Source organism: Netta rufina (assembly GCF_964035555.1).
Source record: "Netta rufina genome assembly, chromosome: 20".
Classification (NCBI taxonomy): domain Eukaryota; kingdom Metazoa; phylum Chordata; class Aves; order Anseriformes; family Anatidae; genus Netta; species Netta rufina.
The window spans coordinates 4,523,308-4,550,629 of record NC_140144.1 but is presented as its reverse complement, the minus strand read 5'-3'; the positions used below and the strand labels follow the sequence as shown (position 1 = coordinate 4,550,629).

The following is a 27,322-nucleotide window of genomic DNA, read 5'->3' as shown; positions in this document are numbered from 1 at the left end:
GTAGCTGAAGCACTGCTGCTTCCTGGTGCTCTTCTGGCAGCCGTGCAAAGCGAGCCAGTGCTTCAGGTGTGAGGGGCTGGCAAGGGGGCAGAGCTGCAGGAAGCTGAGCTTTTGGGGCATTTTTCCCAAGCTTCATGCATCTGCATCTGCCCGCCTGAGTGATGATGGTGTGCGATTGTCACACAGCTGATCAGTAATTGTTTCATCTGAAGATTATTTGTTTCCTTCCCCCTACGACTGGTTCCTCCAAGACGCCGGTGGAATTGGATGCTGCTATTAGCAGCTTCTGCTAATTCTCCCCAAAGATTGGCTGAGCTCTGTAGACTGCGATTGTTGGACTCGCAACAACTTCTCATTTTGGTTTTAATTAAATTTGTTGCTTTAAATTGTTTGCTTTTGACATCTCCTGCTCAACGTTGTGCAGCCCTCAGAGGTGACCAGGCATTAGTTTGGCTCCTCAGGCGCTGGCTCACGTGTGCTGGGCACGTGCTGCGCATGCGCTTGCATAGAAATAAGCAGCAAGGAGAGATGCAGGCGGTTGGGAGCGGCCCAGTGCTGGGCTCTGTTGTACAGCAAAGGAAAAGCTGGAGATGCTCATTGATTTACAAATGAAGCATCCCTGCTTGGCACCAGAAGGATGGAGGAAGGGCTTGGGTCTCAAAGATTTCCATCCCTCAGAGCTTTCCCCTATGGCAGCCAGGCTCCAGAGCTCCCCAACCATTCCCAGCCACATCAACCCCCCTGAAATCAGCAGAAAGAAAAGGGCTGGCTTGAAACCGGGCTTTTCTGTTGTAGTTTTTCAGCCTGGAGTTGCTCTGCTGCAGCAATGCCCATTTACTGCATGGAGATGCGGTCAGTGCTTCGGCACTGGGTCTGGCTGCCCCAAACACAGCATGTACTTGGCCAGGTGGCTGTGCCGGGGGCAGCTCTGCAGATTGCATTTAATTTCATCAGCTCTTAATCACTGGGTCATTTCCATGCCTGCCTTACAACTCCTGCCCGCTCCTGCGCCTGCTTGGCTGGCAAGAAAATGCGAGCAAATGGCTGCAGCATCACCAGACGTGAACTCTAAATATTAACATCAATTTATAAACTGTATCAGTGTGGATCAAAGGGATTCCAAGGCAGTTTTACGGCTTGAACACTCTTTGCATGAGGAACTAATAAGATTCTGGAGGCTGAAGTACATCATGTTTTTATCGTGCCTGTGACAGGCTTGTGATCCCGCGCTTGCCTTGTCCTGGTGCTGGGGCAGCTCCGCGTGCAAGGGAAGGAAAATTCCTCTTCCTCAGTCCCTCGTGGGATTTATTGGAGCAAACTGGGGGATTGGTGGTGATGTTTGGATGGTGTCAGCCAGGGCCTGCTTGGAGCTGGGGGTTGTGGCATCCTGAGAGGGGCGGGATGAATCCAGCCCTGGGGAGGTGGCATTGCCCAGCGCCTGCTGAGCTTGCACCAGCACCGCTCATCCTCTGATTTGGGAGGGACGGTGAGGGCAGCGTGCAATAAGGCAGAGTGTATTTGGCCAGCTAGCCTGCTCCCCTCCATAGGAAGGAGAGATGAAAACCCGGGCATCGGTATTTGCAGGATGAGACCCTGCCTGTCTCAGCAGGGTGTTGGTGGGTCAGTCCTAGGAAGCTGGCTTAGGCCACACTTACTTTCAAGCAACAATTCATGGGATACCTGCAGCAGCAACAAGCAGCAATGCAAAGAGGATCTGCTGAGGCTGCATCGCCAAGAGCATGCCAATTCACTTGCTAATTCTCCCAAGTGGTGTGACGAGCAGGTGGTGGCTCACCTTGGTCCTGCGGCGCATCGATTTTGTGTGTGCTGTGTCCTGGTTGTGTTTCTGCAGCCCTGGGGGGAACGTTTGGTCTTGGTGCTGGCTGAAAATTCTCTTATATTAACACACACTTCATGTTCTTTAAAGCTTATCGTAGCTCATCCATCAGATACTTAGCGGAGTGATCAGATTTAGGGTGGATTTCCCCAAACTCTTGTCCAATATCTAGAGTGTCGCTGCAGAAGAGCCCCAGGCTGGAGCGAGGGAGTTTGGAGACAGAGAGCATTAAAGAGAAGCTTTGCTTCAGGAATCTGATTTGTCTCAGCCATTGCTAGCCCAGATGCCTACTAAGGACCTGAGTGTGCTGGTACTGGCACCTGGGCAGTTCTGGTGCCTGGTAACACCATGGAGCAGGCAGAGAAGCCCCTTACTTCAAGGGCTTGGTGCTGGAGGCTTCAGCGCAGCTCTTGCAGAGGTGAAGCCACGGCACGTTTGCATGTGGGTGTTTTGGTTCCACTCAGGTCTGGGGAAGGGTGCCCAAGTGATCACTTGCTGTACAAAATGAAATACATGCGTTCTTTGACAGAAGTTCATCCCTGGTGAAATCTGGACTGATTTCCAAGAAAATCCAAAGAAAGAATCTGTCAAAATTACCGAGCAAGTGTGATTTAACAATTAAAATGTAACCCCGCTCCTCCCACAGGAAAGATGCTTCTAGTCTTAGATGTAATTACATACAGATTTGTATCGCTAATTTGCTTCTGCTGTGCCAGGGTGAAAAACGTGAGGATTGACAGCGTTTGTAATGCATGGGAAGCTCCGGATTCGCACATCTGCAGGTTGGGGAGCGCTGGCGCCAGCAGCCCACGGCCGTGCACAGAGTTCAGGTGATGGAAATACCTCCTGGAGCCAAGCCCTGTGTGTGGTATGAGCTGCATTTTCAGCTTGGCTGATAGAAAAAAAAATAAATGGAAAAGAGAGATGTATGTATAGACTTTTGTGCTTTTAAAAGCTTACTAAACTTTCTGTTTAGGTGTTTATCTTGTTCAAGAGAAAAACTGTTTGAAAAGCGAAAAGGAAATGGCTACTGTGGATTTGAACCCACTGTGATGCTATTCCTGGTTTCAGTGTAGGAGAAGAAATTAAGAAATTCATTTGGCAGAATTGAAATCATTCCAAAATTATCCAAAACGGAAATGGCTACTGTGGATTTGAACCCACTATGATACTATTCCTGGTTTCAGTTTAGCAGAAATTAATAATTTCATGTGGCAGAATGGAAATTACTCCAAAATTGCCCAGCTTTGTGCTAAGCAGGGGAGGGGTGGTAGAGCTGGGCCCTGCGTTAGCCTGTGGATGAAACCCTGCACCAAGCCCTGTTGCCCTGCTTAGCTCAAGGTGTCTGTGTCCTGGGAGCTGAGCATCTGTCTGTCTTTTCCTCTGAATTTCCCGAAAGAGATTTAAGAAGCAAAATTTCTTATTCCCCAGTACAAGGATAGGAGCGTGAGAGCTGATCAATGGGAAGAGCTGGTAGGGGAGGAGTTATCTCTTTGGGAAATGTTCTTTCAAGTTTTACAAGAAAAAGAAAGTCTCTAAAGAAATTGAATTATTCTTTGTACTTATAGAATGGAGCAAGAGGATAATCCTTCCTGTGGTCTTTAAAAAAATAAGTAAATCTTTAACAGGATTACAATTGTGAGATAGTGCAGGGATGGGTACATGAATAGCAACCTGTCGCCTGACCTCCCATATCTTTCAAACAAAAAATACTAATTTTAGATAAAAGGGAGTTTCGTTGTCCAAGATATAGCAAGCTGACCAAAGAAGACAAAAAGAGAGGAGGGAGGAAGAAAGAGAAATTCTTCAAAAAAAATATATGTTTTATTTGATCTCGTCCCTTGAAAAAAAAAAAAAAAAAGAGAGAGAGAAAGGAAAAGCCAAACCCTTTTGGCTGCCTTTTGGGCGCTTTGTTCTTTTCCCTTGTTAGATATCTCTTCTGAGCTGTTTTATCCTGTTTTGTTCTGGAAAATGATTTCTGAAATGTCAAAACTTCAAGGTTCTTTTGTCAAGGCTTAAGCAGTCCCACTGAACTTTGAAGGAGACCTCAGCACGAGAGACGCGAACTTTGGATGCAGCCTGAGCAGGTCCGGCTTTGATCAGCATTTGAGAACGAAGCGGGGAAAAACACACACAGATGCATGCAAAAACCCAAACAAAACAATCCCCCGAAGCACTGGCAGTGCATGGCCTTGTAGTGCAGTCCCCCTTGGTGCCAGCACAGGGTGCAGTCCTGCTCCTACAGCCCGTGGAGCCCAAGGACCATGTCCGACACCACGGGGAGGTGGTGGCAGGTTGGGAGCTGCTGCTGTTGTGTTCCCTCATCTGGCTGATGTGAGGCTGCTGGGTGGTTTACCTGGGCCCTAAATGTCTGTGTTTAAGGGGAATTTTGCTGAGCTGAAGGCAGTCAGCTGGGGGATGGCATCTCCAGGGCCCTGCTCCCCGTGGACCCCGTGTGTGTGCTTCAACCTGGAGGCCGGGTTTGGGCGAACCAGCTGGGTCTGTGGTTCTCAAAGCACATCTCCAGAGGACAACTCAGAGCTGGGGCTTCCCTCACCATTGCACAGGTGGTGTGAGCCACGTGGGGTTCATGTCCCCATGGGTTTCATGTCCCCATGGGTTTCGTGTCCCCTGGTGCTGTCCTCTTCTGTCACCTCCGCTGAACGCCGCGCGTCGGAGAAGGCAGATCTGGCAGATGTTTCTGACGAGCTGAAGGTGTTTGAAATGGCTCTCGCTTAGAAAATGTTTGTTCTCGGTGGTTTCTGAAAGGATTTGATACTCAATCTTCCCCTTCTTGGCTTTTCAAGATGTTTTTGATAAGTGCACGCTGGTGACTTGTGAAAACTGTTTTATGTGTGTGGATTCTTTGAAAACAAAAAGAAAATTTGTGTAAGAGAGGCTTTGAAATCTTCAGAATTTTAGCTTTCAAAATATTTGTAAAGCTTCTCTTCCTCCTTTTTTTTTTTTTAGGCAAGCTATGAAAGGATCAAGGTTGGGATTTTTGTTTGTTTGTGTTTTCAGTAAGAGCGAAGGTGAGGAGTGTATCTGTGAACACATCTCACAGCCTTACCCGTCTCTGGGCCGTGATATGAGAAGTTTCCTTGCTGAAAGTTGTCCCCTCTGTCCTCCTCCTCCTAGGAAGGAAAGGAAGGGTTTACAATTAACTAGAACTTTCAATTTCCCCAGCTTTTTTATTTATTTTTTTTTCTTAGACTGAAATGGAAAAACAAACAAACAAACAAACATAATATTTCACTGAACTTTAAATTCAGGGATTTTGGATTCACTTCCTTTTTTTTTTTTTTTATTTCTTTCAATTCCAATTGCATTGTATTTGGGAAGGTCTTTCTTTGTAAAAAATATGACAAAGCAAAATCTGCAAATTATTTCAAGCTTCTCCAATCTGTGGGGTTTTTTTCACCCAACAAAACTGCACCTGGCTCTAGTCAGCCCGTCCCAGGACAGCTTCCCCGCTGCCACCCGCTGGGTCCCCTCCAGCAGGCGGGTCCTGTGCCAGGGCACTGCGATGGCTCAAGTCACCTTCCTCTTTACGAATCCTAATTATACAACTATTTTATGTCTGATTTGCTTCTGTTGCTTTTACTCTGGCTGTATTTTAAATAGAAGTGGGGTTCATTAAGTAAGGATTTAATCAAGAGCTGGTGGTTTTGCTCTTCAGTCTTTGGGCACAGAGGGAGTTGTCTGTAACCGAGCCTCAAAATGCACTTACGTGCTTCTTGAGCCGTGCTAGGAAGCTACAAAAACAAGCAAGCAAGATTGACGGGATGCTGCGTGGATGTAAACACTCCCAACGGGTTCACGATGCATTTCACTTGGTAAAACAAACCAGCAATAGTTACCATTGGTATTTAAAGCTGTCTTTCAACGTTGATGCTAGAGACGATAATTAACAGAAGAAATCAGATGGCTCTAAGGACATCCTCTGAGCCTGGCATTTTGATGCTCTCCTCTGGTGTTGTGGCATTTGCCCTGCAATCTGCTGTTGCCATGTGGCTGATTGAGACATCTCCTGCAGCCCTGGCGAGCAGGCTCCTGCTCCATTGGGTCCCCAAGCAGCTGCAGCTCTCCTTTCTGTTTGCTCGTGCAGTCAGGAGTTGGGCTGCATTCCTCAGCTATCAGCGTAGAGATGCATCTGTTTAGGCAGTATCAATACAAACGATTTGAATTCACGTAAATTAGGAGCTATATTTGTATGGCGCTGAGATATCAGGATACCTGGAAATGGGGTCTCTCTCCTGAACGTCTGACTTCAGGCTTTGCTTTCTTATCCTTTGTGTGGTAACGTGGTGCAGGATGAGGTTGAGATGGGCTCCTTCCTCCTCAAGCATCTGCAATTCTCATTCAGAAGGAAATTGCAAAGTTTATGTTCAAGCAGGTTCATGTGGGGTGGTTGCTGCTGTATTTCCTATTTTTCTGCTTTTTTAATCTCTTGGCTTTCATTGAGCTAAGAACTTCTGCAGTGCTTAGTGAAGCACTTAGACATTATTTTTCTAAGTGACATAAGCCCTCAAGTTTCAGGAAAATAACACCCTGGATCTGTAGACTTGCCATCCTCGTGTAATCACTAAGAAGGATTTGAGTCTTCAGGTAGTGTCTGCAAAGCTTGTCCCTGTTTCCACGTCCTAGCACCTGGGAGGATGCCTGCTATCTCCTGCCTTACCTGGCAGTTCACCTTGGCCACTCCTCTCTGAAGGTTTCTTCTCCCCGGTTTTTAGAGGCTTTTACCCCGGTAACTTTTGTAAAACACCACTTAATGGCAGAGGTTTTTTGGCTCCCCTCTGATCCGTGCAGCACTATTATGGAGGCAGTCTTATAATCAATGTAATTGAAGATCAGAGTTAATGAGGACCTCTGTGCCTGCAAAATCCCCCAAGCGATGCTGGGCCTCAGATGTTAGATAAGGAAATGATTGGGCTGAACTGAAAATCTATTTGGCTAATTAGATGATGCATATTCCCAGATGCCAGTGGGGAAAAATACATTTCACAAAATAAAGAAACGTAAGATTTTGTAAGGAAAGATTTTTTTTGGCAGGAATTCTCTTCTAGTTCTCGGGGGAGAGAGTGAGGGAGTTTCTCTGCTGCGGGGAGCTGTGTTGGGCCAGTTTTTGCTGCCTTGAGCTGGGAGGTGGGGACGGGCTGGGGTGCTGCTGGCCTCCTGCCTCTGGGATCCTGCCTCTGGTGGGCACCACCTGGGTGAGCCGGGGACGTGATGCTCGGATCTTACGGGGCAGAATAATCGCATCTGTCCGCATTCCTGCAGGGATCTGGGAAGCAGAGCCAGTATCTCGTGATACTGGGAGGGGTGGGATGGGGGCAGCATCTCAGCTGGTGGAGCACTCAGACCTTCTGCTGGGGTGTTGGTGTGGAGGAACTTCACAGCCAAATGCAGTTCTCTGGTGTGAGTGCTGGTGATTCCAGCAGTATTTTGCTGATCTCAGCATCACACCAGCTACAGAAGAACAGTGTCTGATACTGGACCATTTTTTTTTCTCCTTTTTTTCTTTTTTTTTTTTTTCCCCAATCGGCATGAAAGAGAAATCAGAAATGAGAGAGTGAAAGTAGCTTAGTAATCTGTCAGAGAAGGCTAAGGAGCCCACAGCACCCCGACCCATACCCCTCATCCAATTCGCAGCCTTTGCAGGGCTGGTTTCTGCCATTGTTGCTGGAGTACCAAGGTGTGACCCACTGCAGTAGGGGCTCTGCTGTGGAGAATGATGGGGCAGTAGCTCAGAAGTTCTGCTGCCTCCTGTACAAATTCCTTGGTGCCTTATTTAAGATATCCCTTTTCTTCCCTGTGACATGCTCCTTTTTTATAATTTTTTTTTTTTTTACTTTTACTTCTTTTTTCCTTTTTCTGCACACCTAACACACTTTTTTTTTCACCCTTAGGCAGCAGCTTCGTTGTGAGTGAAGGCAGCTACCTGGACATCTCCGACTGGCTGAACCCAGCCAAGCTGTCCCTTTACTACCAGATCAATGCCACTTCACCCTGGGTGAGAGACCTCTGTGGGCAGAGGACCACCGACGCCTGCGAGCAGCTGTGCGACCAAGAGACAGGTAAGGGAGGCCTGGGAAGAGCCAAAACCCTTCCGAGGCTGGAGAGGCGAGGCAGGAGGTTTGTCTCGGGGTCTGCCAATGCCCACTTGGCTCAGCCCCACGTTATCCTGGTGTTAGGCACAGGGTAGGAGAGGTACCAACAGGGCCACGCAGTGGTGAGCACCGTTAGCAAGGCATCAAGAAGGTGGGTGCCAGGATGGCGATTATAAACAGTGGGTCTATCAGTTTGTTGGTGTGGCGACAGCAGGCACGTGGAGTTTGGCTGTGTGTAAGTTGTGCTGTTTTGCTGTCCATTTTGGAAAATCTACCCATCATCTTGCCCCATCACCATCCCTTGTCTTTCTTTGACTGTTTCATGGCAGAGCACAGCATTTCCCATCTGTGCTCCTGCCTAATATGACCTAGGTCTGATCTCTCCTCCACCTGCCTTGTGGAGCTGCAGACACTGCTGCTGTCTTTCCCAACCCACAGATGAGTTTTTCACTGAGCACACCCTGCCTGCACGCAGTTTTGCCCTTGCTCTGCTGGTGAAGTGGCCCCTTTCCTTCTGGCTCACACGGTCCTGGGTGACACACGGGGATCTGTAGCCACCTGGGAACACAGACACAGCGAGAGCGCAACCAGGGAATGAAGGGGGTCCGTGGGGTGGGAAATGCATGAGTGTGTGACCCCGTGTTGGCTGCTGGTTTTTCGGTGGGCTTGCAGAGGGACAGCTCATGGAGGAGAAGGCTTCTTCTGAGCATCCCACTGCCATAGGCTGAGCTGCTGACACATGGCAGATGGAAAGGAAGAAACCCTCCCAGGCCATGAGCTGGGAGCTACGAGTGTGCTGGGGGCTGGCAGGAGGGGGCTGGTTTTGTCTCTCCCTTCTCAGCTGAGATGCAAATACTAGCCTAGGCCTCATAAATTCATTTTACTGGTCAAGACAATGTTCTCTTTTCATATTCCTGGTCCTCAAGTCTTGTCTGCAGAAGGCACTGACAGGCCTAGCCACAGCACAGAAATCATTCTGGCCAGTTCCCCATGCTGACAAGCCCTGGGTGTCACCTGCAGCCCCAAGGTGGGCTGGGGGGTGGCAGCAGCCCCCTGGCATGTGGAGGTGATGCAGGAGGAGGATCTTCACACCCAGATGGCTCAGCACAGAAGGACATCAGCAAAACTCAGACAGCTCTGAGGACAAGGGAAGATCACTTCAGCTCTCCCCAGGTCCAGGGGAGGAGGAAGGAAAAACTTCTGCTGCCAGCAGAAACCACGAGGAGACCCTGTGGAGGTTGCTCTGCTCACTGGCACCGAGAAGGGCTGATACAGCCCCTGAGTGGTCTCGTGCTCTCCCACAGCAGCTTCTGCTGCTCCCTGTGCATCCCCAGTGCACCAGAGCAGCTTCTCCCTCTCGCTGGATGCCCCATGCTTGAGCAGGACGTGTCAGATCTCGTTTGCAGGGAAGGGAGTGATGCTCGTTAACCTGGGAGCTGCTCAGCTCCGGCGCCGTGCTGGGTCCTAACCTCGTCTGCTGCTTTACAGCTCCCATCCCTGCTTCCCATCTGGCCAAAACCTGGGTGGCAGTGACTCTGCCTGATGCTGACTGAAGTCTGGTGCGTCCTGGGTGTTGGATGGAGAGAAGGTGCTGGGATGGGGAGAAGGAAATGGGTTTGAAGGGTGTGTGAGCTGTTCAGAGGTGACAGCCACAGCAGGAGGAGCAAGGCAGCAGATCTCTGTGGTCCTGGCACGTTGGGGCTCTGAGTCAGTCCCATGATGGAGGGAGGGCAGAGAAGCCACGCTCTGAACTGTCAGCTTCCTCACCCAAAATGTACATCAGCTTCTTCCCCCCTCTCCATCCTGGCAATTTGCACATGGATAAACCAACACCTTTCTCTTGTTTGTGCCCGTTGGATCCCCAGGGGCAGGGCAGGACTTGCTGGTGAGGCTGCAGGTTTTCTGAGTAGTTTTCCAAATTTTACCAAGAGCCGAGCAGCCATCCACTGACAACGAGGCCTCTGGAAGCACCTGCTGGACACCCAGCCCCAGGAGACAGCCCCAGACATTGCTCACATTCGTCGCTGTTGACCAGCCTTCAGCTGGTGAGAAGCTCCCGTGCCAGGCTGGGAGCAAACTGTAGTTCTCTGATGCCCAGCGTGCATTTTGAGATTTATTTTTATTAATGTCATTCTATTTTTAAGGGTGATTTATTTTTATCGCCCGGAGAGAGAGAGAGGCCTGTGGTTTTAGTAGGGGATATAAATCCCATCTAGGTTTCAACCTTTCCAGGTCAGGGATTTTATTATCTCCGGGAGCATCCCAAGCAGTGGGTGCAGGGAGTTTCCCTGCTCTCCCTCCTCTCTTGCTGGGTGTCCAGGAGAAGGCTGGACCAAGGTTTGTACTGCCTGGGGGATGACTGCCTTGCAGGTTTCCCCTGTGAAGAGCAGCAGGGCCAGCCTTGAAATGCTCCCACACATTTATAGCTGATCTCTCCTGCAGTATGGATCCAGCCTTGGCCCAGAGCTTCTTTGCTCCAGGGTTCAGGCAGAGGTGTTTTCAGCAGCAGCTCCTGGCACACGTTTGGACAGAGGCCACCAGGTCACGCAGGCTCTGTCTGCTGAGACTCAACCTCTCACCCTTCCCAGGACTGAAAACCTCTTTCGGGTTGGAGTTTTTGTTTAACGCCTGTCTGTGCGATGTGCTGATACGTGACTGAGGCCACTGAGTGCTACTTCAGTATAAATAATAATCCACACTGAAAACGGTGGCTCTGAAACGCTAGGAAATGCCAAAACACATTTTGCTTGCCTGACCTTAATTTGCCTTCCCTTGTGTCTTCGCAGTGTGACTCATTCTTTAATTAAATGATTGCTGCCCCTGACAAATTTCAAGCCCGTATTGCAAAGTACCAACTCAACAGAGCTTTTCGGAGAGAGCACCAACATCTGCACATGAGCAAAGTGCCATCTTTCCCTTCAGGTGAGCTGGGTGCCTCTTCCAGATGCTGGCACATCCTCACACAGTGCAAACACCGTGGCCCAGAGCTGCTCCTCAGCTGGAGAGCTTCAGCCAAAATGCCCCATCTTCTTGGCAGGCGCTGCCTGAAGCGAGGACAAGGAAGGTTTGTGTCCTGCTGGTGCTTGCAGGCACCTCTCCTCGCTCTGTTTTTTTCCAGTGGATGTGGCACCTGTGCCACACTCTGGGATGTCTTCTCCTACAATCACAGAGCCCTTTGTCACTCGCCACCCTCACCAGTGCTGGTAACATTTACGAGGGCATCCATTTTTGGTGGCATATGCAAATCCTGATTTGTGAGCACAATTACCTGCTTTGTATGCACAAAACCGATTCACTTGCACATTCTGTGGGCATCACTTAAGAGGCCTGCTGGAGAATTGGTCCCTGAGGGCCAAACGCTGGGAAAAACAGCCTGTGATTCTGTGCTGTCAGGCTTGCTAGAGCAGTGGCATAAATGAGATGGATCGCTACCTTGATTAGCAGGTGCAAGTGCGTTGGTTTTTTTTCCCCATCCATAAATCAGGCACTTACCCGTCAAAGCTCTCTTCTATGCATCCACAATTGATTGCACCCACAAAACAATAGGCACATGCTTGTAAGAACCCAATTAGATGTGGTAGTGAAAGGTCTTTTCTAGAAATTGGCAGGAAAAAAAAAAAAAAAGGTTTCCATCATCTTCCAAATGGGCTAGTTTGTCACCTGAGCTGCAGATGGTTTTGCTGTCCTGGTAGGACAAGGCTCTTGCAGGCAGGAAACAGATGAAAGTCGTTGTTAAACATCCCCATTTTTTAAAGGCACTTGTAAAGGGGATTTGGAGGTTGCAGAGCTGAACATGTAAATCAGCAGCTGACCAACCTCAGTGAGGGTGTATTTGTGTTTACGAAAACAGTCGTTTTCACTGATAGTTCAGTGTAATATCATGCGGCTTTTGTGCACATCGAGTAATATTTGTTTGTTCTCGTACACTTCGGCTATTTTCGCTGTTGGAAGATCCCAGTGTCTTTATTGACTTAGACTTTTATAAGATGAGGTTCCATCTCTCTAAGGTATGTAGTTTAATAACTTGGTCAAAAACCATGTAATATACGATTTCCTTCCAAGCGGCGGCACAGCTTGCCTCCTGCACCAAGCAGGGCAGGAGGCAGTTAACTCCCAAGCTAATTTAGCTTCGGGCTGAAGTGTTAGACATAAACAGCAATCAAAATGCATGCCCGCGAGGGGGCTGAGTTAAGGTTATCTGTGCTGTCTTTACACTCTCATTTTCTGCCATTAGAGTGTTTAATCCTGCAGCTACTAATGTTCTTGTAATGGCATTTCTGAGCTTGTCTAAAGGCCACGGAGGGGAGGGAGGGGAAGCGAGTGCTCCTGGGCCCATCTCACCTGCCTGACCCATCCCAGCAGCACTGCAGAAGGTCACTCCTCACCCGTGGTCATTGATTTGGGCAGTGGACATGCCAGAAGACAGCAGCTGGGCACTGCAGAGCACCCTTGGGTGCCGCCAGCTCAGGACCTTGCGCTGCTGCCTTGCATCAGCCACGCACGTGTGCCCCCCGGGAGCTCCCTCGGCAGCACAGCTCAGGGGCTTAGCAAATGATAATGAGAATAATATCTGTGCTGAGCCTAAACCAGGCACGAGCCTCACAAATTAAGCTTGCTTTTAACTGCTTTGATGCGTCTGGGCAAGGAGGGTGACTTGTAGTGGGGGAAGAGGAGGGGAACTGTCAAGTTAATTCCAGGTTTTCCCTGCACACCCAAAGCACAGAGCCGAGCCCTCAGCCTCCAAGGAGCCACCTCAAGCTGCCCATCGTGTCCACACCAAGCTGGTGCTGCCCCTGTGGGGCGAGGGAGCATTGCCCAGGGGGCTCAGCCCCAGGCTTGGGGGAGAGGGGTCTGGTTGTCCTGCCTCGTGGTGGCTGTGTCCCCTTAGGGATGGAGCAAAGAATCAATGAGAAAGTTCATCCCATTAGAAAAGAGTTTTCCTTTCCTGTTCCTCAAAAGCTGCTTTTAGTGAAGCTGAATTCCTCATCAGTATTAAGCAGAGGCAGAGTTTGGGAAACTTCACCCCAAAGGGCAGGAGCCGCAGATGACAAGAGCCAGGAGCCAGCACTGCTCTGCTGGGGAGTCATAGCCTCAGCTGGGCCAGCCCCAGCTCCAGCAGTTGCTCCCTGAGGACTCCTCACACGTGCCTTGAAGCTGGGGATTTAACCATCTGTATGACCATTCTTCATCCTCTCCATGTTTACTTTTTACCGAATCTCTTTCTCAAAGACGCCCTCTTTGCCATCCCACGGGGCTGCAGCGACCTCTTCAAGGAAGGCTTTTGCTGAGGGTGTTTTTAGCTCCTCCTCATCCACACCTGGAGGGAGCCCTGCAGCCTGCACCCAAGGTCTGCAAATAAAGGAGAGCAGATCCTGCAGCTGGGAGAGGCGTCCGCAGTGCTTTGGGTGGCTGCAGGACAGCAGGGTCCGGTTCAGCCTTGTCAGGCTTTCTCTGAGTGCTGGATTAAGAGATTCCTTCCCTGACGTTCTGCCAGGAGCTCAGAAACCTTTCACGAAGGATAAATCAATGCTGAACTTCCTCTGGATGCTCCTGAACCTCTGAAACCTCAATGGCTTCATTACGGGAGGGAGGTGGCTGGGGTGGCAGGAGGGACAGGCATCGATCAGCCCCCTGTCCCCACCTCCAGAGGGACACATTGGGGCCAGCAGAGCTGGGGTGAAGGCTTTGCTCCCCTGCCGTGGGGAAGGAGAGGGGCACCTCGGGTCTGTCTTGTTTAATACCTTTCTTGATGACCTGGGTGAGGGGATTGAGTGCACCCTCAGGAAGGTTGGGAGGTGGTATTGATCTCCCTGAGGGTAGGGTGGCCCTACAGAGGGGTCTGGGTATGCTGTACTGCCCCGTTTGCTCCACTGCTGCCAGCAGCCCTCCCAGCTCCACCAGTAACAGTGCCACTGCCTGCAACGAGCAGCTTCCCTGGGAGCACGGGGGCTGCAGGAGCTTCTGCTGCGTGCCAGGCTGGAGGATTAGGGGGATCCCACAGCATTATCACAGCAGATCGCAGCTCGCCCTAACGAGGCTAACAGGATTACCCGGCACGCTGGCACCGGCGTGCTTGGCTGTGCGGTGTTTGTGCAGCTGCACGAAGAAGAGAGCTGGCTGGGGTTATTGCTGTTTGAGAAGGAGCAGGAACGTAGTGCATTGGGTGAAATGAAGGAGAAGGTCTGCAGCTTCAAGCCTGCAGGTATCAAAAAGAGCTGAAGCCCCCGATGCACCGGTCTGGATGCTGCTGAAGGGTTGCTTTATTCCTTAGTACCAGCTCCTGTGCATCTCGCCCGTGCTCCTGGAGGTGAGGAGCCCCGATGCTGGAGGATTCACCTCCTTTAGGCATGAGGAAGCCTTGCTGTGGGCCAGCTCTGAGCCAAAAGCCAGGGGTGCTGACGGTGCCGACCATGGCTGCGGACTGCTCCGGCTCTGCCCTTCTGCAGCTCCAGCTCTTACACCACGTGAAGCAGGCTCAGGAGCCTTGTGCTTGGAAATGGGGCAGAGCAACCTCCTGCCTGCGTGCAGCCACCAGGCAGGCATGTCCTTGGTTTACACGGCTCCTCCAGGCTCTGGATCTTGCTCCCCTGCCCAGCTGGAGGGCAGTGGCAATGCTGTAGTGCCGTGGGGCTGGAGCCCACGGGTGCTTTGTGGCATCCTGCAGCTCTGGGTGGCACGCAGAGCTCCTCACCCCATCGGCTCCTCAAGCAGCCTCCTTGAAAATGACAGCACAGCAGGAGGGAGGCTCAGCGAAACTATTTGTGAAGCATTGGACAGATCCTGCAGCTCGTGACAGAGGTTACCCCCGAGCAGAAGCTGACCCAGCGACGTGGTGCTCCCTGCAATTAGCCGTGGCTGTGCTGCCTTTGGGATTTGGTGTAAGTGGGAGAGGGCAGCAGGAGAAGCAGCAGCACAGACAGGGCTGTGGGCTGGCTGTGGCAGGGTGCTGCTGCTCTCCCACGGCCTTGGGTCTCCCCTTGCCCTCCCAAATACCCGTGTGTGCCACATGAAGAGCAGGCGCGCTCTCTGGGCCTCTGACTAGATCTGTGCTTTTCCGTTTCCCGGTTAATGTACCTTCTCCCTGCATGAGCAGAGGGGTTTCCTCTCCCTCTCTTGCAGTGGTTTGTTAAATGACAGACTGCAAATACAGCGTGGGGCCTCCCGAACTTAACACCAGGACCTGCTTGTGCTTAAATGAAGCAATCAGTGATCCTTTTGCCAGAACAGACCAAGACTCACTGTGGGTTATCCAGTCCCATTTGTGGGTTATGAATCTGAAAGAAGACAGATGACCACCAGCGGCTGTGTCTGCACCGTTTGCGGGTCGGCGACTGCAGAAATGGGATGCTTGTCCCAGCACTTTGTAGATCCTGACTCATTCGTCCTCCCGCAGCAGAGGCAGACACAAGGTTGGGTAGCTCTGAACAGCAGTGCTGCTATTCGGGCTTTTGGTGGTGGTGGTATTTTTTTTTTGTTTGTTTGTTTGTTTTGTGTTTTTTCAGCATGTGGAAATCTGCTCTTTAGGAAATGCACTTTCTCAAAGGAGGAGCTAGGAATTAGGGGCCCCCATCCCTGTCACACAGAGCATTTCTCCCTCCATGGGGATTCACCCCGTGCCCTGTGGCAGGAGCTGGCTCGGCATCATGCCTGGCCAGGCTGAGCAAAGAGGGAATCACGGAGTATCTGAAGGGACTGAAGGAAGAGAGGAGATGCCCAGCAGGGCAAGGAGAGTAAAAGCTCATGGAAACGTGGAGCAGCACCACCCGTTCTGCTGCATTGCACAGCCCAGCAGATTGCAATGCTCAGCTGGTCCTGCTGCAAGCTTTCCCATTGCATTTCTAAAGCTCTGCCTGGACAAGCTGGGGCCACATCCTGCACGGTTCTGGGGTGGTGCCGGTGGTCTCAGCCCTTTGTGGCATCCCCTGCTGTGGCCGCAGGGTGCTCCTGCTCACCCAAACCTCCTGGGAAAGCCTCCAGCGCCAGCTGCAGCTGCTGGGGCTCTAGGATGGGGTCAATAAAATCGATATTTCCGTGGGGTGATGGAGTTCTTCCTCCCACACCACGCTGCCTCGACAGGAAACAAACGGGTGGACACAACAAACACTGCAGCCAGAAGGAAGTGGTGGGGCTGTTTGATGCCAGCCTCTGTAGGTGTTTTTTTTCCCCCCCGATTTGCTCTCATTTCCATGGCAGGCGCTGGGAGTGAGCTGGTGCCCCCAAGCCTCCCAGCTCTGCTTTGCAAGCACTTTGAGGTGCCTCTGGTTTGCAGAGCCGATATTTGTTATGTAATGAGCGCCAGGAATTAATGAGCCGCTGCCTGGCTGGGGAAACTTGCGTACTAAGCACCCAAGGAAAAAATAACTTCCCCTTTTTTTAACTGAACTGAGGGACCATTAGGACGTGCAATCCTTGCCGTGAAACCGCCCCAGCCCCAGGCCAGGCAGGCTGAGCTGGAGCAGGAGCTCACCCGACTCCTTCCCTTTGGAGGAGTAATGCTCCTGCCTCTCCCGTTATGAATCATGAGGTTAGCAGCTTTTGACAGATCATAAATCAGTGCTTCGAAGTCGCTAGGACAAATCCCAGGACATTTAATCTTTAATATTAGACGTGTTTAAAGCGGTGAATATTTCATGAAGGTGCCGTTGCATTTTAGCATGCCATTAGCTCTTTCTTTCTCCCCCCCCCTTCCGTTTCCCTACCTCCCCCTTTCCAGACAGCTCTCATCAAAAAAAAACAAAAAAACGAAAACCTCACAGGCTGCACCCCCGTTTTGTTCCTTCCCAACAAGAAAGCTCCTTGCTGTAATCCCTGCGAGACACGTGGAGCTCACCCAGGGGCCCGAGGAGCACGCAGGTACCGGCCAGGCTGCAGCAGTGCCGGCTCCGGGGGCTCTCCTCTCCCTGCCTCCCCCCTCTGAGCGGGGCAGCAGTGGCTCTGTGCCCCCCTTCTCCTCCTGGCTCTGCACCACTGCTTAAAGAGCAGCCCGCTGCAACGAGGAAAAGCGTGATGGGGGCAAGTGGGGAGGGGGAAATTATCGACGGGCGCTTGTAGGAGAAAACTCCACGTGCAAATCCAATTCCTCTGCTTATTTCGCTGCTTCTTGCTCCGGGTTACACCTCTCTACCAAACACAGAATCGATTGGGGTGGGATCCCTGCTCCTGCTCTCAGCGGGGTGTAACAGGGTGCAGGAGGAAGGCACAGCGGGTTGAGACCTCGTTAAGGTTTGGGCAGGGGCACGGCGAAGGCTGGCTGCAGGGGGTGAGGCTGGCACCATGCTGAGGACGGAGGGCAGCCCGTCTGCTGCAGGCCGGGACGGGAGCAGCCATGTCCTCGTGGAGTTTCTCTGCAGGCAGAGCTGTCCTCGGAGGCCATCGGGCAGAGTTCGGCCGAATCTGGGGAGCTGCGGGGGTGCACAGGAGCACGGGCTGAGGCCAGACGTTTTGCATCCTTACATCTCATCCCAGTTCACAGCGGGAGCACGTCACGTAACCCCTTCAGAAAAGCTTCAGGTTTCTTCCCAGCTTCCTCACCGGGAGGTTTCAGAAGGCTCCAAAGAGCTCCAAATCCACTGCAGGCACCTGGATTGCCTGTGACGAGCAGGGCTGAGCAGCAGGGGAGGAGCAGCCAACACAGTGCTTTCCGACCGGCCCCTCGCACAAAGACGTCTCACCTTTCCCTGCTCTCTTTTAGGGGAGTGCAGCTGCCACGAAGGCTACGCCCCAGACCCCGTCCATCGGCACCTGTGTGTGCGCAGTGACTGGGGACACAGCGAGGGGTGAGTGGGGGCCGAGCTCCTCCCTGGGGGGTGCCGGGGCCAGCTCTGCTCCCCCCTGGCTGCCACCATCCCCAAGGACCCGGCGCCCGACGGGTGCTGCTGGTCTGGCCTTGCTGGCGGTGTGATGCAGCTTCTCTCTTGGTCTCGCAGGCCGTGGCCCTACACAACGCTGGAGAGGGGATACGACCTGGTCACAGGAGAGCAGGCGCCGGAGAAGATACTCAGGTGGGTCAAACAACTGCTGGTCTCCTCCAGCTGCTGGACCTCCTGTGGTAGAGGCCCACCTCCTACCCCTTTTTCCCATCTGACACGTTTGTCCTCACTCCAGGTCCACCTATAGCCTGGGACAAGGCCTGTGGCTGCCAGTCAGTAAGAGCTTCGTGGTGCCCCCCGTGGAGCTTTCCATCAATCCCCTCGCCAGCTGCAAGACAGATGTGCTGGTGACAGAAGATCCAGCAGATGTCAGGTAGGAAGCAGATTTCTCGCTCTGCTCATGCTCGAGTGACTAGACTGCTCTTTAAATTGTTCCTGAGGATGCAGTAATTTCTGAGATGATAAGTTTGATTAATTTTCTTCCAATAAGAAAGCCGACGTGATAACTCTGCAGCATTTTTTTTTATTTTTTTTGGTCCTGATGGGTCTAGGCCAGGTGTGTGCGTATAACTCTGATGCAGGCAGGTAGATTGGTATGAACCCGTGGCAAGGCAATTTTCCAGTGGCTTCAATCTAACGTGTGATTGCACAGCTGTAATCAGGGCACTCGCAGGTATGGAAGTGCCATCCTCGTGCAGAATCTCGTCTGTGTGCCACATCAGCCCAGCCCTACAGCCTGCTCCGGGGCTCCCGAGGGGCCAAGGTCAGACCTGGTGAAAGGCCGTGCTGCTTGTCCAATTAGTGCGCAATTAGGGGATTTTTTATCCTTCCTGGAGTTCAGCAAATGCCCGAATGTTTCTCTAACTCATCATTTTGGCTAGCTCGTGCCTCAGCCAGACCTCCTCTGACGTCTAATTCAGCAGCGTGACCTCGGGGTGTTGCAGGAGGAGAATTGCCCCAGGGGAAGGAGGGGCTGGGAGAGGGGGCTGAGGGTGGGCAAAGCGGGGGGCTTGGAAAGGGAGTCCAGGCAAAGTGGTTGTCTGCCTCTGCCTGGTTTGCAAGGGTTTGGCTGTTTGATTCCTAAGGCATTTGGTGTGCATCGCCTCTCCCCCGTTAAATCAAGATTGAGCATGTGTTCTTTGGGTGCCAGGGAGACTGTGGGAGCCCTCCCTGCTTGCTGCTTTCTCCTGTTCACCTCAGACACAATTCCCTGACGTGCAAATTTTTGTCTGTGGTGGGAATCGTCTTCATGGGCACCAGCACGCTCCTTATTTCCCCAGCCTGTTTTGCCTTCCATTTCCCAAGAGCAACAGGACAGTGGCTTCCTTGTTTCTGCTCCATCAGGGGTGTTGGCAGGGCTGCAGTTGGAGCAGGAACCTCCAAAACCTGCGGCAGAGCCAGGACTGGCATCCAAACGGTCCTCGCTTCCAGGTGTGTGTTTGTTGATGTTTGGTGCTCGTTTTCTCTTCTGTAAAGGGAGCCTGATGGTATATATCTGTCACAATTTGGCTCTGCTGGGAAAGGTAGTTCTTGTCTGCAGAAGAGGACTGATTTTTGGTTGAGAAGGGTCGCCTTGTTGCATGCCAACGTTTTCCAAGCCAAACCACCGCTGTCTCTTGCTCCCTAACATCCTCGTTAGAAAGCAGAAGCAGAGGTTGGGAAGCTTTCTGCCCCGGTGCCGTGATTGTCTCTGGGCACCGATCCTCGAGGAGGAGCCTCGGGATGGAGGAATGCCAGGGCAGGGAGCTTCTGGCATGGAGGCTGTTGCCTGCTCTCCTCCTAAACGAAACCCGAACTGAGAATTCCAGATATAAATATTGGAGTGACCCAAGTGGAATAAGGGAGGCAAGTTCACGGCGCTTGTATCGTACATGCAGGAGATGCTAAATTATTAAAACTTTAATAAACGTAATAATAAATATTTGATGTTGAATTATGGGAGGTTTCACAGATACAGTGAAAACCAAAAACTGATCTATTATTTCCGCATTAGAACCTAAACACTTCTCAAACTGGGATCGGGCGGCTGCCGCAGGGTCCCGAGCACCCTGTGATGGGTGGAGGTGGAGCTGGTGCCTCCCGAGCTGGTGCCAAAAAGTTGTGCTCAGTGCTGAGGCAATCCACACGCAGGGACATTGCGGTGTTGGGTGCTCACAAGCATCGCCTTGCCCTGTCTCTGTGCTGAGCTTTTGGGGAGCTTTGGATGGAGCAAGCCGAGGGAGCAGCAACGCAGCCGTTTGGTGGTCCAGATGTCCCAGTGATGACTGGTAATGTCAGACCTGATTTTGGAGCTGAACGCATACTACCCACTGTACCTGTATCCAAAAGCCATCCCCGTGCCCTCAGAGGGCCCTGCTCGCTGGGAGCACGGTGGCACTGCTGTCCCTCTGTGCCTGCAGCTCCTGCTTGCGGTGCTTTAGCTCTGATCCAGCCCTGTCCCCGCGCCCAGGGTCAGATCCGCAGCACCCGACAGCAGCTGCAACACGCTGCGTCCCAGCGCCTGGTGTCCTGGTTGCTGTCCCGTAATGCCGTGCTGGTAATTCAGTCCTGTATTTCTTCTGTGCCTTTAATAACAGCCGTGCTGAATTCCTCCAGACCTTTCATTAGTCTGGCACCTTTTGGCTCTGGGGTCACTCGTCTTGAAGAGTTTAATGGAGGGAAATTGCAGAAAGCCTGGTTTGGAGAAAACAAGTGATGAAGTCTTTACAACTTGGAGGGTTAAAGGTTCAAACGTAGCCTTGTGGTTTTATGAAGATGCTCGAGACTGCAGAAAGGCCAGGTGGGGCTCTGCCACTCAGCAGCTCTCTGGAGCAATGCTGACTCCCTGCTGCAGCTCGCGGGGATGTTGCTCTCCACGTGCTTTGCTCCCAGAGCCTTCTCCAGCTTCCTCCCACGGCTGCAGCCAGCCCTGCAGGTAGGATCCCGAGGTGGGGGTGCAGACACCCCGCTGGGAACGCTGCCTGTGCTCTGCACACCCCCGGAGGGGAGCGGGGACCAGGCTCGTCCTGCAGAACTTGGCGGTGGGGGTGTTAGGGCCACGCATCCTAAACTGAGCGAAAGGTTTCCCTCAGAGCTGGAGAAGCTCCTGTGCATAATTTAGCAGTAACTGTTTTAAGCGGCCCCTCTGCAACTCCAGAGCATGATCCTCTGCACAGTGATCACATCGGTCATATGTCTTAGCTCCTGGGAGCCAGGCCAGCAGTGACAGCCCGGTACCGGTGACACCACGCTGTCGGTGACACCTTTGAGGGTGGCCAGCACTGGAGGCTCTCCCTGTGCTGGCCTCTGGCTTGTGCTGGGCTGGATGCTCCAGCTGCCAGGTCCAGAAGCATCTCACCTTGTCTCGCTTGTTTTAAAGCCCCCCCATTGGTTTCCCTCTCCCCATGGCTCCCACCCCTCTCTCCCATCCCGTATTTCTCCAGTAGCTCCATGATGAGCACAGCAGCCTGTACTGATGTTAACAGATTACTCTCAGGTGTTTAATCCTTCTGCTGACCTTCCCTGGACACGTGGCCTTCCCTTTATGGTCCTTTGGGACATATCGCTCGTCCTGTGGGACGGGGCATCACTGTTGTGCTCAGAGCAGGCTGCTCACCCCATCAGCAGCTCATTAGGGACAGCAGCAGGGAGGACCCACGGCCCTGCTCCCACCGCTGCGAGCACCCAGCACCCCAGCACTGGGTGACAGGGGCACCCTTGGTGGTGGCACTGCCTCTGGGGACATCCCCCGGGGGCAGAGAGCAGCGCTGGGACATGCTGGGGGCCCTGCTGTCACTGTGGGGATGGGTACGGGCCGGCTCCCCCTGCCCAGCGCCCTGCAGCCCCGCTGTGTCCCCAGCTCGGCGGAAAAGTTTGTAATTTCTTGTGAGTGGCTATAAATCAGAGGAGCGAGCCTCAGCTGCTGCCTGACATGACATATAGCTCCATCGTTATGGCAACCATAGAAACAAATAAAAGCCTTGCCTTCGCTTGACAAGCCTTTGAGATGTCCTGATGGAGAGACAAGTGTTCAGTGGCAGAATGAATTCTCTTGAACTCTCTGTCAATTCATCTTCGTTTTGCTCCTAAGTGAGCCCCTTTGCTCTCTGAATTCTTTGCCAAAGTACAATCAGCAAGATTTTTTATTATTGTTGTTATTACTATTTCATTTTCAGCTCTCTCAGTGCTTCACACACTGCACACGAGCCACCTTTCCCTGCTCTGAGCGCACGCACCCCGTGGAGCAGGGACCAGCCCGTGCCGAGGCCAGGAGCTTTCGCTCCCCCTGCGCCTGGCCGTTCCTGGCTCAGCCCCAGGACAAATCCTTTTTGCCCCTGTGACAAACCCACTGCCCCTGCCTTGCAGGGGCTCTGCCAGAAGCACCGAGTGGCACTGCTTTTGCAATGATTCAGGTGCTTTGCGAGTTGGTGCCAAGCACCGCGGTGTGAGGCTCCCTGCCCCGCCAGGGGTGGTGGAAAGCAAAAAAGAGAAGAAAAGAAAAATCTGGGCCAGGAGAGGGGAAGCAGCTTTGCCACAGCATCAGCAGGGCTCATCTGCTCTGCACCTGGGCTTCGTGCCTCTCCCGCAGGAGCACAGACAAAGGGGTGCTGCTGCAGGGGAGCACCGCTGAGCCTCGGGAGGGTTTTACTGGGCACCCTGCTCCAGCACAAGGAGGGTTTCTTGCCCACCTCGAGCACCACCGATTCTGCGCAAAAGGGTTTCTCTTGGACCCACTCCTGGTGCACTTTTTTGTTCTGTCTCCATGGTCCCTCCATCTGCAGCACAGCCCTGGGGTGCGGTCATGCAAGGGAAGCCCTTTTTGGGGCTGTCTCTGAGCAGGAGCAGCGACCCCGCGTTGCTGCCTTCCAGGCTTTTGTCCTGCTGGTAGCAGCAGCCGTGGGCACCGACGCCACAGCTGACAGCAGGTGCCTGTGATGAATGGACAGCTTAACGTGGTGGAGCAAATTGATCATTGCATCACCAAGCACAACTTACTCATTTCTGGAGGGACGACAATCCATTACAGTGCCCATCACAGAGACACCGGCATCCCCGGAGATAACGTCCCTGCAGCTCCGGGCTGGGTCCCTTATCACCCCAGCACGCCGTCAGCTCATGAAAACCAGTGGAGGAACAACTTCTGGTGCGTAACACAGGGATAAAGGCAGCCCCTGGCCTCGTCCTCCATGGGGGAAGGATGGATGTGGTGCAGAGAGGCAGCTGCCAGCCTCTGCCACGCGTGCGTTAACTCTGCATCAGGCTGCTTGTGGGATTTTTCCTGGTCCTGGCCTCCTGGTTTGATTTATGAGAGCAGATTGGAGGAGTCAGCGATGTCTCATTTGGCTAAGGGATGACTAAACGGGGACGTAACCTTGTGGCAGCCGCCGATGGCTGGGAGCAGCAGAAGGAGAGAGGAGTCAAAGGAGTGGTGTGATAGGGAAATGAGGGGCAGGCAGGAAAGGGGGAAAAAAATAAAAAATAAACTAAACTCGATCTGGAATCACCGAGGGAGTGTCTGTCTCCGTTAGGTCAGAACTGAAAGCTGTGTTCACCAGCACCTCCGTTGCACTGAGAGGGTGCAGAGACATCTCAGCCTCCCTCCTTGTGGGCTTTTTTATAATCCCTGGTACAGTGCTGCTGAATTTCCCTCTCTCTGCTCCAGTTCTGTGTGTGATCCTGCTAAATTCTTGAGCTCTTCATGCTGGGCTATAAAACTACACCGAAAATGATCAAACCTCCTAGGGGCAGTGATGTAAATTTGGATTAGCTGGTAGGCAAATCCATCGCGGGGAGCAGCCACAAGTTGTGCAGCTGAGTGATTGCTGTTCCTCTCATCAGCGGTGCCACGGAGCCCAGGAGGGAAAAGCAAACAAATGCACAAACAGATTTTGTTTATGTATTTATTGAGACAATTAAAAAAACCCCAACACCCGCCAAATACACACATGCTGTCTCACACCCAGAACGGTTCCTTTTAATGTAGCTGGGATCTCCCAGCGCAGAGCACGATTTGGCACCGAGCTCTGCAGCTTCTCGTTATGCCAGAGCTTCTCTTGCTGTCGTGTGTGTCCGTCTGTCCGTCCACCAAGCCACCTGCTGCCAGCCCCACTCAGCTCTTGAGCAGGATCCTGCCAGCACCCAGACAAATAATGAGCAGAAAGGGGTTTGGAGGGGCAGGCAGGGGCTGATGCGTGCACGTAAGGAGCTGCAAGGAAACAAAACGAGGCACTGAGGTTTCTTTCAGTGGAAGGAGCTCCCCCGTCCCTGTTTGGTGGTGTTGTCTGGTTTTATGTCCCTGCCTTTGCTTCCTGTTAAACCCTGGCTGGAGTGCGCTTTGCAGCCACCTGTTCAAAGGCACCGTGGCCCCATGGCCTCTCTGTTTATTCAGCCTGTCTGCACTATTTTCCCCTAATTATGTCTTTTTCCCCATCTCAGTTTATTACCTGTGATTTTGTGACCGGCTGCTGCCTGGGCAGGGCTCTGGGCAGCCCGGCAGGAGAGACACCGGGCTGGCACCTCCTGGGCACGCCGCATCCAGCGTGGGCTGGGAAACCCTGCCCTGCTCCTCCTGTTCCTCTGCTCCTCCACACCATGTGTGCCGAGCCTCGTTATTTCATTCGAAATGAGAGGAACGAGCTGCACAGCCTGCCGGGGTTTTCACAAGGAGGGGCTGGTGTCAGCCCCAGGCAGCCTGGGGAGGTGTCAGAAAGTGGCTGGGGACTGGTGTGCCTGGGCTGCTGAGCAAGTATGCAAGCAAAACAGAGGGCTCGTTTTTTTTTTTTTTTTTAGGGGGCAATTGCACGTGATTTAAAAACCACAGCAGTGTTTGGAGATGGGAGATGCGAGGGATTTGCCAGGCAGAATGGATGGAGGTCAGCGCACGGCCACTGCTGGCAGGGACATGGTGCTTTTGGAGAGTGCCGGGTGATGGGGATGGACACCACAGCAGCCCAACAGGAGTGGGGCAGGGCTGGCTGGTGGTGCAGGTACTTGAGCTCCAGCAAAAGCAAAGGCTTAGGAGTCAGCTTTGACTCCTGTTCCCAGCCCAGCCGCCCCACGTTGCCTTCCCCCATCACAAGCCGTGAGCATGCAGCGCTGCGTTGGTGGGGAAGGAGAGGGGCAGCTGAGAAACGAGGGTGGTGGCAGCAGCAGGACAGGGACGACCAGGACTCCCCACGTGTCTGGGGAAGGATGCTCTGAGCCAGTGCCCTCTCCCTGCCGTGAGCAGCCCCATCTTTAAGTGCATTGAAGTGGGGGGTGACGGTGTCCCTGCTCCCACGTGGCTGCACGCTTCTCCCTTAGCTGTGTGACTGGGAGCTACAGTCCTGTGCGGGGTCGTGACCTTGGGAAAACATTAATAACTCCTCTTTAGCTATTTTTAAATGCAATTCAGCGGAGAGAGCCGGCACCATCCTCCAGCCGGTTCTGATGAGATTTCAAACGCCGCCAAGTTGCCCAGTGTGGTCCGTTTCCGCTCCTCCTCTCTGGTTTTTATCTCCCGTGACTGCTGTTGGATCACTTCATTCAGAGGACAAAACTAATAAAATCCATCAGAGCTGAAATGTTCCTGGGAGCGTGCCAGGGACCTGCGACGGGCTTCGGAGCTGCTGGGAGGATGAGAAACGGCCTCAGCGGGGACAGCGGGAGCAGAGGTGGACACGAGCCGGGCAGGTTCGTCCTTCTCCTCTAAGGGCATTTCCAAAAGGACAACATTCCTGCAGGTTTGGAAGGGACTCTTGGAGAAAATTAACCCCTAGGTTTATTTTATGGGGTTTTGTTTGTTTGTGGAAGGAATGGGGGAGGCTGATGTGGCTTTGGAGGAATATCGTGCTCACCAGGAACGTGTGGGGAAAACCCTGGTCCGGCTTCAACCACGGGGCAGCCGCAGCTGCAGCCAGTGAACCGGGGTGGCCCCGCTCTCCGAAGACAAATGCAGCTAATTAGCACTGGCTCCACTCCTCAGCAGCCAGAGCCAGGTTTCCACCGACCCTGCTGGGCTGGGTGCCCTGTCCCACAGCTGCTGCCCCAGAGGCTTTGCTCCACTCCAGGACCTCACCCGGCTCTCGGGGTGGTTTTATCACCCCCGCTGCTCTCAGGGTACCCATGGCACAGCACTTTCCAAGTGTAAGGACCAAAAAGCTGTGCAGACCATGTCAGTACAGTGTCCAGTGCTGCCCATGGGCACAGAAAGCCCTTGACCTTCCCGTGCTTTGCTGCAGCTGCCTGGTGGGACCGCAGCCGTGCCGCGCCGCAGCTGCAAATCCTCCGCTCTTCGCCTCTGCCGTGTCCAGGTTTCGCATCGTTGCCCCTTTTCATCTCTTTATTTGCTACGCACTTGACCTCTCCTTTTCTGATGTAGATGCTGATAAGTGGCTGGCAGCTTCTCTGGTCTCCCTAAGTCTGGCTGCTGGCTGTGGAGTGAAAAGGAAAAGCTCTCTAAACATCTTCTTGCTGCTACGTGTGTAAAGCCCGGGGGTCTGGTGGGCGGCGGTGGTTTCCCGGGTGCCACGGTGGAGTGCATTAAGTAGAGTATTGTTTTGAGAGGCGAAATCAAAGAGTGCTGCAAAGCTGGTGAGGACTGGAAGGAAGGCTGGGGAGTGAGCAGGAGGGGAAAAAAAAATATGTAGAAAATGAGGAGAAGCTTTGCAAAAAAATAATCCCATCTTGGGAATTGCCCTGCTTTCACTGCCTGAAGAATTCCTGAGCACTAATCAATGCAGCTCCAGACATTTCCTCCAGTGCTTTTGATTTAAGGAGGTGCTGCTGGCTGAACCTAGCGCCTTTTGTCACAGCACGGAGGGTGCAGCCACGGCCCCAAGCTGAGCTGGCTGGAGTGGCAGCGGGGACGGAGGGGCGCAGGTGCAGACGGACCCAGCGGTGCCGGCACAGCACCCTGTGCATTTCTCCTCCACGCGAGGCTTAAAGCAGAGGCACCGAGCTGGCTTTGCAGGGGACTGCGGGCAGTTCTGGGGTCGGGTGAGGCTGGGGGACACGGCAGGTCCTGGTGTCTCACCTGGGGATTTGTCCCAAGTGTCACGCAGCCAGGGCACGCGGGGGCTGCCGTGGCACCGCTGCTCTGTGCCCTTGGTGCGTGTCAGAGCGTGCTCAGCGCTGGTGTCCTACGTGCCTTACGTATGTGGCCCTTCACTTCCCTGAGACTTGGCTGTGTTTGCAGGCAGAGCTCCCCCCCAGCTCAGGGCTGTGCCACGGGATGTCCCTGTCACTGCCTGCCCAAGTCCCTGCTAATCCCTCCTGTGCCACCCGGTCACCCCGTGGATGGAGGCTCTCTCCCCGTGGCAGCTCGCAGGGAGTCGTGCTGAACCCAGGAGCACACAATTAAACACCAGCTAATACTTCCCTGCGACTGTGGAGGGCTTAAAATGACATAAATGAAGAAGCTGAGAATTAAGGCAGGATACTGTGTAAATATGCTCTGAGCTTTTGCAGTGAGAAGTCTCTTTATTCAGTTCAGTCCACATTTTCTCTTTTTTTTTCTTTTTTTTTAATCAGTGAGTATCAAACAC

General features: G+C 52.8%; 1 protein-coding gene across 1 annotated transcript in view; it reads left to right on the top strand.

Moving 5' to 3' along the window:
- Nucleotides 1-27,322, top strand: part of ASTN2 (astrotactin 2) — a gene marked incomplete at both ends in the record, with an annotated part of 316,075 nt that overhangs the window by 121,430 nt on the left and 167,323 nt on the right. Inside the window, 4 exons of the mRNA XM_084298804.1 lie at nucleotides 7,750-7,917; nucleotides 17,642-17,726; nucleotides 17,877-17,951; nucleotides 18,055-18,192. Coding sequence (XP_084154930.1) covers nucleotides 7,750-7,917; nucleotides 17,642-17,726; nucleotides 17,877-17,951; nucleotides 18,055-18,192 — 466 coding nt within the window. The remainder of the gene's footprint in view (nucleotides 1-7,749; nucleotides 7,918-17,641; nucleotides 17,727-17,876; nucleotides 17,952-18,054; nucleotides 18,193-27,322) is intronic.